Source organism: Sorex fumeus, unplaced genomic scaffold (genome assembly GCF_029834395.1).
Source record: "Sorex fumeus unplaced genomic scaffold, SorFum_2.1 ptg000003l, whole genome shotgun sequence".
In the NCBI taxonomy this organism is placed as follows: Eukaryota; Metazoa; Chordata; class Mammalia; order Eulipotyphla; family Soricidae; genus Sorex; species Sorex fumeus.
Window position 1 is genome coordinate 6,653,023 of NW_026606060.1, and position 14,425 is coordinate 6,667,447.

Below are 14,425 nucleotides of genomic sequence, written 5' to 3' on the forward strand. Positions count from 1 at the left end.
AGAAAGATCCAGGAGGGGGCGCCAGAGACAAGGGGAGGAATGAGGAGCTCGGCCTGAACTAAAGCAAGCTTGATCACTGAGTCTGCCAGGGCTGGCTTGGCATTTCCGTCTGGAGTTGCAAACCTCATGGCCCACTTCTCAGAACTCTTCCCAGTGCAGGAATCCTCTAGGAGAGTCGTTAGAGGCCCCTGAGTTAAAGTCAGAAGTTCCTGAGAGAAAGGAGGAAGATTAGCAGCAAGTAGGGAGGAAGAAATGTCATCCTTTTACTTACTGGTAATGCAGTGGATACCGTTTTTGGGGTCTGATGGGACACTTTCCATGGGAATCTTTATAACTGAGGGAGGAGGGAACTGGGGCTGGAGAGAAACAAGGGGAAAAGCTGATAAACACCACCAATACGGCAACTCTGGCTTTCTTGTCAATATGAAAAATTCATGAGTTCAGAGTGTGCAAACCACCATCATCTCCACATCCTGAGTGAATGCTTGCAGTGGGGGGTGGGGGTTAGGAACAGAGGTGGGCAGCAAATCCTGAACCTGCAGAGAGCAAATTGTAGTGGGTCTGCTATCCTAGCCAGGGTAGTTCTATTCCACAAGGTTCCTCAGGAAAGTTTCAACCTTCACAATAACCAGTCACCTGCAGCAAGCCTCACACACTTATAAAGACACATATAAAATGAATTTGTTTAAATTAAATCTCATCTCCTCACTTAATGTAATCAGAGGTGCTTTTCCTCAAGCTTCAATAGTTCCATATACGGCATTCAAGAAATATTTGGTATCCACTCAAATATTTATCAAATAAATCAATAACAGAATGGATCATTTCTCATTAGACTCTTAATTTAGAGTCTCATATTCTTTATTCTCAGAACTAACCTTTACAAATCTTCTAAATCACTTATGAAAAACAGGCAAATAGATCCGGGGCCTCTTTGTTCCTTGACAGAGGACAGTGATCAGGCTGGGGTGGATTCAGTTGACCATTGGAAGATGATTTAGGGCATTTTCCTGCATAATCATCATTGATTTTATGCTGAATATTTTGTGAGGAAGTGCATAATATCGCAAATGTGCTAAAAGCCACTGAATTAAACCCCTTAAAACACACTGAAATGGTTCAAATGAGGGTTAGAGAGATAGCACAGAGGTTAAGGTGGTTGTCTTGTATGAGGTTGTCCCTGGTTTGATCCCTGGCGCTACATAACAGTTCCCCAAGTACCGCCGGGAGTGATCTCTGGGCACAGAGCCAGGAGTAAGCCTTGACTGAGCAAAGCTGAGTATGGCCAAACCACCCCACAAAGTTGTACAAATGATTGGTCTTATATGAATTATACCTCAATTTAAAAAAAGATATATTAAACTTATGATCAGCCCTCTGTCCTTAGTCCACCAAGCTCTGCAACAGGAGCAAACTCTCCATACTAAGAAAAAAATCTTGGAGATGTGATATACAACATGGTAACTCTCATTAACATTATTACACTGTATATTTGAGATATTCTGAGAGTGTATCTTAAAGGATCTCATCACATGGAAAAATGTGAAACTGTGCTAATGTATGTTAACAAAACTTATTTGGGTTATTTTCACACATGCACAAAATTTATCCTTTGTAAATATGTCAATTTATAAATTATGTTAATATAACTTTCAGTATTAATTGGGCTGGAGCAATAGCACAGCGGTTGGGCGTTTGCCTTGCACGCAGCCAACATGGCCGACCCGAGTTCGATTCCTCCGCCCCTCTCGGAGAGCCCGGCAAGCTACCGAGAGTATCTCGCCCGCATGGCAGAGCCTGGCAAGCCACCCGTGATGTATTCGATATGCCAAACACAGTAACAACAAAGTCTCCAATGGAGACGTTACTGGGCCCGCTCGAGCAAATCGATGAACAACGGGAGGACAGTATTAATTATAACACAATAATAAAAACAATAATTTTTTCAGTTGGGTGTGGCCATTATGTAAAATTTTTGGTGCCATAATTGCTTTAAAAGAGGGTGCAATGAAGAAAGGGTGGTAGTGAAATACACTATATGCTAAAATACACTAATGTCAGCAAGGCTTTGCCTAGAAACCACTCTGATGATGTGGCTGGAGTGATAGCACAGCAGGTAGGGCATTTGCCTTGCATGCGGCCAATCTAGGTTCGAATCCCAGCATCCCATATGGGCCCCCGAGCACCGCCAGGAGTAATTCCTGAGTGTAGAGCCAGGAGTAACCCCTGAGCATTGCCAGGTGTGACCCAAAATGCAAAAAAAAAAAAAAAAAAAGAAAGAAAGAAACCACTCTGACGGACATGGACATGAAGACTAGAAGAACAGTTGGGGAGGGGTGCATGGGTGAGGCCTGGGAGGACAGGAATAGTGTGGCATCAGCACAGGCTGCTCAGAACACGCAGATTGTTTCTAAATGTTCAGATGCCAAGTTGAGAAGTGTCCTGAGACTTTCCCCGGACATCTAGCTGGGTGTCCACTGGGAAGCATCTCTTGCCTTCGGGGAACATTTTCATCATCTGCTGAGCACTTGAATTAAACCATTTTTCTGTCTATAGTTTTGTGATTTACTGGGAACTCTGCACTGGCTTTTTGTCCTTGATTCCTTGAGCATTTGGAGGTTAGGACAGGGGGGAAGCAGAAGACAGGAGACAGTATTTCCTTTCTGCCAGAGCTGATGCCTCTTCGTTCCATCCTTTCCCAATACCTGAGGACGGTTTCCAAACAAACTTTGTCCCTTGCCCTCCAATCTGCCCACCGCCAAGGCACCAAGTGAGTCCCCATCAGATCCCCCAAATCATTAGGTGGGTAGGGTGTTACTCTTCACAGCTTCCTCCATGCTGGCCCCTGGGACCTGCACTGCAGTGATAATGGTCCTGAGAGCCATCAGGCATGGGGAAGGCAGAAGTTCCTTTTTCCTTAGGTGGGGGGGGCGGGTGGGGAACCCATTTCCTCTGGTCCACCCTGAGAATAATCTCTCCCCCTTCCTCCCTCCTTCCCTCTCTCCCTCCCTCCCAACTTCTCTCCTTCCTTCTCTCTCTCTCTCTCTCTCTCTCTCTCTCTCTCTCTCTCTCTCTCTCTCTCTCTCTTACACACACATGCGCGCACACACACACACACACACACACACACAGAGCCCCTGACACCCCAGACCAAGATGAGAAGCCCTCTTCAGCCCAGGGAGCATGTGGGAGGGTCTCTAGCCCTCACCCCAGGCCCCACCTCCTCATCACTGTCCTCATGTGCTCCTCTCCTTCTCTTCTTCTTCTTGTCTGTCTCCTTTTTCTCCTTCTCCGGGAGGATGTTGTCAATCCAGGCCAGGTCATGCTGGGAAAAGACGAGATCCAGAAGCCTCCGGACGATGATGAGTCCCAGGATCTGTGAGGGGAGGAAGCCACAGGGTCGATGCCCTAAACACAGCCTCTATCAACAGTTCCAGAACTTTCTCTGGTGGGAGTCTTCGGAAAAAGCCCAAGGTCCCACTGACTATTATGAACTAACTCCCACCACCACCTTCCTCCCTCTCCTTTGTTAAGGGCCAGTGGGTGACCCAGAGCCAGAATTGGAGACCAAGGTATTCTGATCAACAGTGGCTCTAGGACTGGAGCTTGCCCTGAGGCACCTGGGGAGGGAGCTTATATTGTACTGCTGGGTGCCTCCCACCCAGGTTTCTCATTCAGTGGGCCTGAGAATCCGCCTTTCAACCAAGGCTTCCAGGGACTGTTGAAACAGCTCTAGGGGTTGCACTTTAAGATACACTGTCCCTCTGTCCTATTTCTGAGCATTTGTCATCTCTCTGTTAACAAAGTTGAAGGAGACAGGGATATGCGGAAATTCTTTTTAAAAATAAGGTCTAGAAAGTTCTGCTCAATTCAGAGTAAACAAATGAAAGAACACTTGCATTCTTTGGAAAAGATTAAATACTAACCTCTCTCTGTCTGTCTTTCTGTGTCTCACTGTGTCTCTCTGTCTCTGTCTCTCACTCTCTTTCTCTCTCTCACTCTGTGTGTGTGTGTGTGTGGTTGGATTGAACCATACCCAGTGGTGCTCAGGCCTATTCCTGACTCTGTGCACCCCTGGCAGTGCTCAGGACGCCTTACTCAATGTAAGGAATTCAAACCACAGCAAGGCAACGGTCTGAACTCATGCACTATCACTCTGACCCTAAGTGTTGACCTTTTATCAATTTATTTTCAATGTTATTAAGCCACCATGTTCTACAAAGTTGTCATACAATGTTCCAGCACCAATCCCACCACCAGTGTCAACTTCCCTTGTGTGACCTTTTAATAAACCCAGGGGCTCTCTGTAGGGATGACCCTTCCCTCCTGGGAAAGAGCCATGATACAGGACGGAGAGAGCATCCCGTTGGTCCTCAATGCCCCAGTGTCTTGGGTGCCAGGAGATCCGAGATTTTAATAATCCCTGCTCTGAAAACAAATCGTGGTTGCTAGAGGGGAGTTTTCACAGAGACGGGGCTGTTCTGCATCAGCACTCATGACACTTGCCAGCTCTGTGCTCAGACAGAACTCAAAGCTGGGGAATAAATATTCTGGCATGGGGCTGTTGATTGCTTGATTGCTTAGTTATTCAGAACCAGTGAGAGACGGAGAGGGATTCTGGCTCTGCTGTGTGACGTGAACCCCTTTCACAGGCTCTCTGAGTCTCCATCTTCTCACCTGTACTAACAGATGCATCAGAGCTACTGTGGACCAAAGAATCAGTGCTCAGTCTCCGCTCAACTTCCCTATTCCATCCTTCCCTCTCATCAAGCTGAGCCCCAAGAAGGCCCAGCTGAGGAGGAAGCAGCTCCCTCTCCCTGGAGTGGAGATTTATACTCATCTTGTAGCATTGCAAATCCCAGTGCCAAGATTTTTGCAACAAGCTCTGACTACATTGATCTGGGTTAAGGCTGCATATATAGAGATTTAAAAACTCCCAAGTGAGGCTGGGGCCAGAGCGATAGCACAGCGTGGAGGGTGTTTGCCTTGAACACGGCCGACCCAGGTTTGATCTCTGGCATCCCATATGGTCCCCCAGCACTGCCAGAGTGATCCCTGAGTGCAGAGCTAGGAGTAAACCCTGAGCATTGCCAGGTGTGACCCATAAAGCTAATAATAATAAATAATAAATAAATAAAAACTCCCAAGTGAGATTAGAAGTTGTGTCAGGAAAACTGGATAGCCTAATGCAGGCAGGTGGGAAGGGGAAGGAAGGGAAGGGGAGGAGAGGGGAGGGAACTTACATCACCAAAAACAAACCAAAAAACTCCCAAGTGACTTTTCTAAGCAACTAGGGTCAAAAGCTACTTGCTTTGAGCTGGAGAGATAGTAAACAGGTTAAGGCACTTGCCTTACACATGGTCAATCCTGGTTTGAACCCTGGTATCACAATAAGTTCCCCAAGGCACTGTCAGGCTCATTCCTGAGCACAGAGTGAGGAGTAGTCCCTGAGAATCACCAGGTGTGACCCAACACCTCCCCACCACAAAAAAGAAACGCTGGCTTCAGAGTGCTCCCGGGAGCACCTTTGAAATTCTACCTCTGTGTCAACTCCTCGGCTTGAATCCCGAGCCCGAGAGCCGTGGGGCCCTCGCAGCTGCCAACATGCAGTGGCCCCTTCTCTCCATTCCCCACCAAATGCTAATTGTTGCAGGTTTCCTTTCCACCTCGGAACCAGTTCAAACTTGGATGGAATTTTACAGACCTTGTGCTTCAGAGTTCCTCCATCTCTAACGCGTGTTTAGTTCTACACCCTGTCTGCCCCTGCTTCTCTTCCCACTTATGTAGGGCAGAGAAAGGACTTCGAGGTAGCGGGATCTACTTGCCACTTGACTGGCATTCTGGCAGTGGGGGCAGGGAGCTATTTCCTTGCAGAATGTTCTCAGCTTCTCCACCTCTCCCCAGAGCAGGCGGTGGAGAAGCTTTTGCTGCTGGGGGAAGCAGGGTGGATGTAGCTTGCTCTCCTCTTCTCTCCATCCCCTGCCCCTCCCCAAGTCCCAGCCGGACCCCCCTCCTTTTTCATCTTTCTTTCTTCTTTCTTTCTTTCTTTCTTTCTTTCTTTCTTTCTTTCTTTCTTTCTTTCTAATGAATCACCATGAGACATAGTTACAAGCTTTCATGTCTGAGTTACAGTCACACAATGATCAAACTCCCATCCCTCCACCAGTGCACATTCCTCACCACCAATATCCCCAGTATAACCCCCCTTTCCCACCCTCCACCTGCCTCCCTGGCAGACAATATTCCCCATACTCTCTACTTTTGGGCATTATGGTTTGCAATGCAGATACTGATTGGCTATCAGGTCTGGTCCTTTATCTACTTTCAGCACACAACTCCCATCCCCAGCGATCCCTCCAGCCGTCATCTTCTTAGTGATCCCTTCTCTATTCCCCAGCTGGACTCTTACACCCACAAATCTGCCCTATACTTGCCTCTGGGGCCCTGAGGGAGAAAGGGGGCGTCAGAGAGATGGCGAGGAGGAAGTAAGGGTGGCTCCCCGCACCCAGCCTCTCTTACCATGACCGGGAAGATGATGGCTGCCATCGTGGACTTGAGGATCCAGAGCACGGCCAGGCAGAGGATCTGCACCAGCGTGAACAAGTGGATGCGGCGCAGGGGCACGTGGCGCAGGAAGGCGTGGTCCGGCTGGTGTTTGGCGGGCATCAGGAAGAGCTTGCAGCGCTCCCAGAACTGGCGTGAGGACAGCGTAGGGGCTCAGCCAAGTGGGGACAGAGTGGGTGGCCCTGCTGGGGGAGGGGCTGGGAGGCAGGTCCTGAAGCGGGGTCCCAACGGGAAACCCTGGCCAGGCCTTGAAGGCGCTCAGGATGGAAACAAGAGGTGTCTAGGGCATGCTCCAAGATCTTAGGGGACCTTTGGGGTCGGAGCATTTGCCTTACATGCCGCCCACCCAGGTTTGACCCCTAGCATCCCATCTGGTCCCCCGAGCACCGCCAGGAGTAAGTCCTCAGTGCACGAGCCAGGAGAAACCCCCGAGCATTGCCGGATATGACTCCCCCAAAAAAATAGATCTTAGGGGACTCTGCTGAGCCCTGGGTGAGGCTGCAAATGAACATTGCCCACAGGTGCAGAAAATACAAGAAATAAAGAACAAAACAGGACAACTTCCTCCTCAGCAGGGTGTGCACTTAAAGGAAGGAGATGCAGTCCTTTCTAGTCCTTTGCTGTCCTCTGTATGAGAGCAGCGCAGGGCTCTGCCAGGCAGGGGGCCCGCCCGTCAGGTTCTTCATCTATAAAATGGGTATCAGCTGATGAACTTACAGAGCACCTGTAAAGTGCCTGCCACAGCTATTTGACTTGACACAGAGTAAATGGTTATGTCACAACTAACACCTCCATCGAACACGGAAGAAAAGCACTGGAGGCTGGTGACATGTGTGTGCTGCCTGGGAGATCAGTCTGGGGAGGGGCAGCTTACCTGGATGCCGTTCAGGGAGGCCACGCCCATGTAGAGGAAGACTCCATACAGCACGGGCAGGGGGATGTACTGAAACCAGAGGAGGGGTCAGGGTGCTTGCCTAGCAGCTGGCATACCCCAGTTTGATTCCTGGTGCCCCGTATGGTCCCCTGACCCCCACTAGGAACGATCCTGAGTTCAGGGCCAGAAGTAAACCCTGCACGCCACCAGGTATGGACCCCTCCACCCAAAAAGTAGTTAGACTTTAAACACACACACACACACACACACACACACACACACACACACACACCTGCACACACCTGGAGAAAAAGCACAATGGGCTGGAGCATATGCTTTGCAAGTATTGCCAGGAGTGATCCCCAAGTACCAAGCTTCGAGGAAGTGACTCCTGAGCACTACTAAATGTAACCCCAAAAAGCAAAACAAAAAACCCTGTGGCATAAATGCAGAGTTCTAGGGCTGGAGCAGCAGTACAGAGGGCAGGGCATTTGCCTCACATGGAGACAACCAGGGCTTGACCTCCAGCCCCATCCCCAAGCACCCCCAGGAATAATTCCTGAGTGCAGAACAGGAGTAACTCCTCAGCATCAGCAAGTGTGGCCCAAAATAGCTAAAATGGTTTCCTTAGTCCTGCCAAGAATGATCTCTGAGCTCAGAGCTAGGAGTAAACCCTTAGCATCACTGGGTATGCCCTAGCCCCCCCCCCACACCCCCCAATAAAATCCAGAGTCCTGAAGAGTTGTGACAAGGTGCAAGTGAAACACAAAATGAAACTAACAAAATCTTCAGGGCTTGGGACAAGTTGAGGGTCTGCAGAGATGAGTGTGCACCCACCTCATCCCCCAGCATCCTCACTGGGAAAATAACCAAAGATTTCCATCCCATGAAAGGACAGATCATTGCTTATCCTCTAGCTCTAAACATCGCTGAGTCGAATACATGAGTACAGCCATTGTTGAGGTAAGTAGATGTACAGAGAAAGCGGGGTGGAGGAGGCAGTTGGGATAGAGAAGGGACCACTATGACAATGATAGTTGGAAATGATCACTCTGGATAAGAACTGAGTGCTGAAAGTAGGTAAAGAGGCAAATATGGTAACTTCTCAGTACCTGTATTGGGAACCATAATGCCCAAAAGGATAGAGACAGACAGACAGGAAGGCAGGCAGTCAGGCAGACAGGCAGACAGACAGGCAGACAGACAGACAGACAGAAGTGTCTGCCATATAGGCAGGATGGGTGGGGGCACTGGTGGTGGGAACTGGAGACAACGTTGGTTGTGGGAAATGTACACTGGTGAAGGGACTGATGTTGGAACATTGTATGACTGAAACCCAATCATGAACAACTCTGTAACTGTGTGTTTTGCTATGATTCAATGATAAAGAGAGAGAGTGAGTGAGAGTAAGAGAGAGAGAGAGAGAGAAAGAGGAACTTCTGCTTAGTATTTTCACTTAATGACATTCTCCGTGATTCTAAAAATATGAGAGGTCTAGAACAGAAAACTCCTGGAGAAAAGCAGGTGCAGTTCATAACCAATATTGCAACTTTAATAAAAATAGAAATGCCCTGAGTGCCATCAGGGTGACACTGGTGGTGCCCAGCACTGCGAGACCCAAGCGAGCCCCCAACCACCCAAAAATAAAAGCAGTAGTACTAGGAGCCGATTTGTACCCACTAAAAGCTCTAGCATCAGGGTGTATCTCTGATGGCTGCATAAACAAAAGAACAAAAGACTTCAGCTGAACTGTGTGCTTAGGCAGACTGTTCTCCAGTAAAACTTTTGAGTATGGGAGTGGCTATGTCTAGTTTGGTAGACAAAGGCAAACGTAAGAGTTGCGATGTGTGTGGGCATGTGCATGTGCGTGTGCATGCATGTGTGTGTGTGTGTGTGTATAAATTAAGCAAACTTTATAAAAATCATCTTTGGGGCTGGAGTGATAGTACAGCAGATAGGGCATTTGCCTTTCACGCAACTGACCCAGGTTCAATTCCCAGCATCCCATACGGTCCCCCGAGCACCGCCAGGAGTAATTCCTGAGTGTAATGCCAAGAGTAATCCCTGTGCATTGCCAGGTGTGACCCAAAAAGAAAAAAAATCATCTTTGACTGATGGGGACCAGAGCCATCGTACAGTGGGGTGGGCATTTGCCTTGCACATGGCCGACCCAGGTTCAATCCCCAGCATCCATATGGGCCCCCAAGCACGCCCAGGAATAATTCCTGAGTGCAGAGCCAGGAGTAGCCCCCTCAGCATCAGCAAGTGTGGCACAAAATAGCTAAAATAAAATAAAAATTGTCTTTGATTGAATATATTAAATAAAAACACCTCACCCACTTCATTTTTAAAATCGAATGATTCCTGGATAAGGCATCATCCCATTTAGCAGGTAGAAAGGTGCTCCAAAGGACTGTACTAAAAGAAAAGCTTTTATAGTCAGGAGAGAAAGGTAAGGAAGAGTACATTTTTCAGGCTCTAAGGAACAAAAACAAGTCTTTGGGGGATAGATAGGCGGAGGCGGTGGGTCATCTCACCTCCTTCATGAGACCAGGAGAGATTTTTTTAAATTTTTATTAGTGAAACACCAGGAGGTACAGTTGTAGACTTGCAAATTTTTGTGCTTGGGTTTCAATTATACAATGTTTGAGTACTCATCCCTCCACCAGTGCCCATTCTCCACCACCACTGATCCCAGTATCCCTCCCACCCCCCTTAACCCCCCATCCCACCCTGCCTCTGTGGCAGGGCATTCCCTCTCTCTCCTTTTGGGTGCTGTGGTTTGCAAAAGAGGCATTGAGTGGCAATCATGTTTGGTCTACAGTCTACTTTCCGCATGCATCCCCCATCCTGGGAGGGTCTTCCTAACACCCTTTATTTGGTGCTCCCTTCTCTATCTGAGCTGTCTTTTCCCCTAGCATGTGCAGCTGGCCTCCAAGCCATGGAGTGAACCTCAAGACCAGGAAAGATTTTACCTGCTAAATCCTGACCAGAAAACTCCATGCTGACCAGTCACAACTGCATTCCTGGGGCAGTTAGGGACTGAGCACTGGTGAGCTTAGCACAAACAACTGCATTCAGTGCCTGGTATTTTCTTAACAGAAATAAATACTACAATTAAATCTAGAATCTTAGATATGAATTAAGAACTGGCCATACCAAATGCCTTCTCTTTTTTTGTTTTGGTTGTAGCCATACCCAGCAGTGCTCTGGAGCTACTCTACCAGGCTTGGGGATCACTTTCAGAAATACTCAGGGGACCTCCTGTAACTGGAACTTGAAACCAGGCCTCCACATATAAAGCATGCACTCAGGGCTGGAGTGATAGCACAGCAGGTAGGGCATTTGCCTTGCATGCGGTTAACCCGGGTTCGATTTCCAGCATCCCATATGGTCCCCTGAGCACCACCAGGAGTAATTCCTGAGTGCAGAGCCAGGAGTAAGCCCTGTGCATTGCCAGGTGTGACCCAAAAAGAAAAAAAAATGCTCTTTGTCACTAATTATCCAGAAAATGCAAATTTAAAAAAAAAAACAGAATAAGATATACCACAGAGACTGGCGCACATCCAAAAGAACAAGAGCAACCAGTGCTGGTGTGGATGTGGGAAGAAAGGGACTCTCATTCATTGTTGGTGGGAATGCCAACTGGTCCAGCCTTTTTGGAAAACAACATGGTCTCCTCAAAAACTAGAAATTGAGCTCTCATTTGATCCAGCAATACCACTTCTGGGAATATACCCTGGGGGGCCCAAAAACGCACAGCAGAAACACCATCTGCATTCCTACGTTCATTGCAGCACTATTCACCATCGCCAGAATCTGGAAACAACCTGAGTACCCGAGAACAGATGAGTGGATAAAGAAACTATGGCACACCTATACAATGGAATACTATGCAGTGATCAGGAAAAATAAAGTCATGAAATTTTCTTATAGATGTACGGACATAGAGAGTATCATGCTGAGTGTAATGAGTCAGAAGGAGGACAGAAATAGAATGACTGCATTCATTTGTGATATATAAAAATATATACAGTAGAGGGGCTGGAGCAATAGCACAGCAGGTAGGGCGTTTGCCTTGCATGCGGCCGACCCGGGTTCGATTCCCAGCATCCCATATGGTCCCCTGAGCACTGCCAGGGGTAATTCCTGAGTGCAAAACCAGGAGTAACCCCTGTGCATTGCCGGGTGTGACCCAAAAAAAGCAAAAAAAAAAAATATATATATATATACAGTAGAATACTAATATCCAAGGCCATTTTAAACAAGGGCTAGAGAAACTAGTCAGTGGTTGAAATCTACTTCAAGTGTGTGGGACGAAGGGTAGGTAAGATAGAGAAGGGACCAGTAGAACAATAATAGTTGGAAATGATCATGCTGGACAAGAACTGAGTGCTAAAACTAGGTAAAGGGATACACACAACATCCTTTCAGTATCTGTATTGCAAACTACAGTGCCCAAAGGGGGGGAGGGAGAAAGAGGGAGAGAGAGAGAGGAGAAAGAGAGAAAAAAGAGAGAGGGAGAGAGAGAGAGAGAGGAGAGAATTGTCTACCATAGAGGCAGGCGGGGTGTGGGGCGGGGATACGTGTGATGGGGGGACATTGGGGACACTGGTGCTGGGAAGCATACACTGGAGAAGGGATGGGTGTTGGAACACTGTATGACTGAAACCTAATCATGAACAGCTTCATAAGAATCTATCTCACAGTGATTCAATTAAAAAATTTTGGGGAAAAATTGCTCGAGCGGGCCCAGTAACGTCTCCATTGGAGACTTTGTTGTTACTGTGTCTGGCATATCAAATACTCTCGGTAGCTTGCCGGGCTCTCCGAGAGGGGCGGAGGAATCGAACTCGGGTCGGCCATGTTGGCCGCTTGAAAGGGGAAAAATTAAAAATTTTAAATAAAATAATAAAAAATAGAAGATGCCAAAGCATTTTGACCAATGTGGACTCAAGAAAATTCTGCATGATGGTCAGAGTATTACTTAATATTTCATCACATCTGTCACACTAGCCTAGTTTTGGAGTCCTCTTATTTCATAAAATGTATAAATTAATATAAACAAATTGCCCACCAATCAGAAAGGTTTTAGTATTTAAGCCAAAAACTATAGCAGAAATTACTGCTGAATGTTTTTGCCCCTCTCAAGAAGCTCATGTTCTCTCGAACAAATATCTCTCTCTCTCCCTCACATGAAGCCCAGTGCAGCGGAGAGCCTCACCTTCAGGATGGGAGCCAGGAAGACGGAGATCCCTGTCAGGATGAAGACAATGGTGCCTGTCACCCTCTGTTCCCTGGGGAAGAAGAACATACACTTAGGGGCGTTGGGAGATTCCCCACAACTGTTCCAGACTTCCAGTTCTCTGAGGGCACCTTAGTCTTGAAGTCTTGTTCCAAACTAAATTTCTCTCCTGAGACCCCGTTGACCCTCACAGGGAAGGAGAGCGAGCCCATTACCCCCAGGCACAGGCATTGGCAAGGGACAGTCAGGAGTTTGCCCAATGCATGTGTAACTGAAGCACCCCAGTCAGTCTTAGCTCTGCCACTTCCTAGCAGAAAGGTGCCAAGCAAGGCCCTAAGTGTCCATAGCCCAGGGATAACAGCACTGACCTCACAAGGTGGCTGTGAGGAAAAAGGGAGATACAAAGTGCTTAGGGTGGAGGCATGGCCTCCGGGGCTCAGGGGATCCAACCAGGCAGGCATGCCACTGACTGTGTTGTACTACCTTCCGGCCTCTGAAGAGATCCATGCCGTTTTCTTTAAGAAAGATCCTATGTTTGTGGGGCTTAAGGGACATGTTACTGGAGGCTTGAGGGACAGGGCTTGGCTCCTGCAGAGCTGGTGTGAGGGGCAAGAAGGCAGGTGTATTTACCTGAGACCAGGCACACTGAGTTCCACTTCTACCGAGTGAAAACTTTTGGGCATGGGAATGATTGCTTGGGCCCAGCCAGCTAGAACTCAGGGGTCTGGGGGTGGGCCTGGCCCTCACAGACAACCTGGGCAGACCAGGCAGAAGCTCTTGATCAGCCACTTATGAGAATATCAATGCCAGCATGGGCCTCTCTTGAAGACTCTGACAGCTGAGACATACACTTCCCACGCCTGACAGAAGGCACGAGGGACAGGAATGGAGGAGAGAGACTGTGGACCACAGTCTCGGGACTGAGTGGCCAGGAGCTGAACCCACGCATGGGCTTTGGGGAAGAGGAGCTAAAGGGATGAGTCAGAGGGGCCTCTGAGGCCCCTGAGTGGCCAACACATGGGAGAGTGCTTCCGGGTCACTTCAAAGCTAGTCAGGAGAAAGCAGTGAGTCTCCATTCTCTTCCCTGCCTGTAGCAGTGGCGCCTCGTATGATCACAGGGTGTCAGAGCCCTTCTCACCCCAACACCTTGGTAGTGAGATAAAGCTGCCTCTGTCCAACCCCCCCCCACTTCTGTTCTGCCCACTGCCCCCCCTCAGGTGAAGCCCAGCCCAGGCCCCCACCTACCTGACCCCCAGGAACTGGGGCTGCTCCCCAGGGGCGCTGGTCTCTGTCTCCATTTTGAGGCTGTCGATGTGGGCGATAGAGATGACGGTGGCGGCCACGTACCAGGGGAGCCCCATGAAGGAGCACAGGGCCATGAGGATGCCCACCCAGAACAGGTCCAGATGGTAGCCAGCAGCCTTCTGAAGGGGCAGTAAGAGGCAGGGGACAAGCTGTGTAGGGAGCCTTTTCCTGACAGGCGGGGGTGAGCAGAGAGACAGACCCAAGTAGCCATGTTTGTGGAAGCCAAGTCTAAGGGCTCTCCTCAGGGGGGTGCTCTGAGCCAGCCAACACCCGAGACATTCAGGAGTCACCAACCCCAGGTATGGCCCCTGTTACCTTCATGTCTCTAAGGGGGAGTCAGGGTGGTGGCATGGTGATGGAGGAGACAGTACTCAAGCTGGGAGTGGCCCTAAGTTTGGGGGTTCGGGAAAGAGCTACCACATCTCCACAGAGCTCAT

General features: G+C 48.7%; 1 protein-coding gene across 1 annotated transcript in view; it reads right to left on the minus strand.

The window, feature by feature from the left end:
* Window positions 1-263: 263 nt before the first annotated feature.
* SLC4A5 (solute carrier family 4 member 5) overlaps window positions 264-14,425 on the minus strand; it is an 87,598-nt gene continuing 73,436 nt past the window's right edge. Inside the window, exons 18-23 of the mRNA XM_056118884.1 lie at window positions 13,929-14,107; window positions 12,663-12,735; window positions 7,439-7,507; window positions 6,520-6,693; window positions 3,221-3,376; window positions 264-356 (exon numbers count right to left, since the gene is read on the minus strand). Of these exons, the coding sequence (XP_055974859.1) occupies window positions 264-356; window positions 3,221-3,376; window positions 6,520-6,693; window positions 7,439-7,507; window positions 12,663-12,735; window positions 13,929-14,107 (744 nt within the window). The remainder of the gene's footprint in view (window positions 357-3,220; window positions 3,377-6,519; window positions 6,694-7,438; window positions 7,508-12,662; window positions 12,736-13,928; window positions 14,108-14,425) is intronic.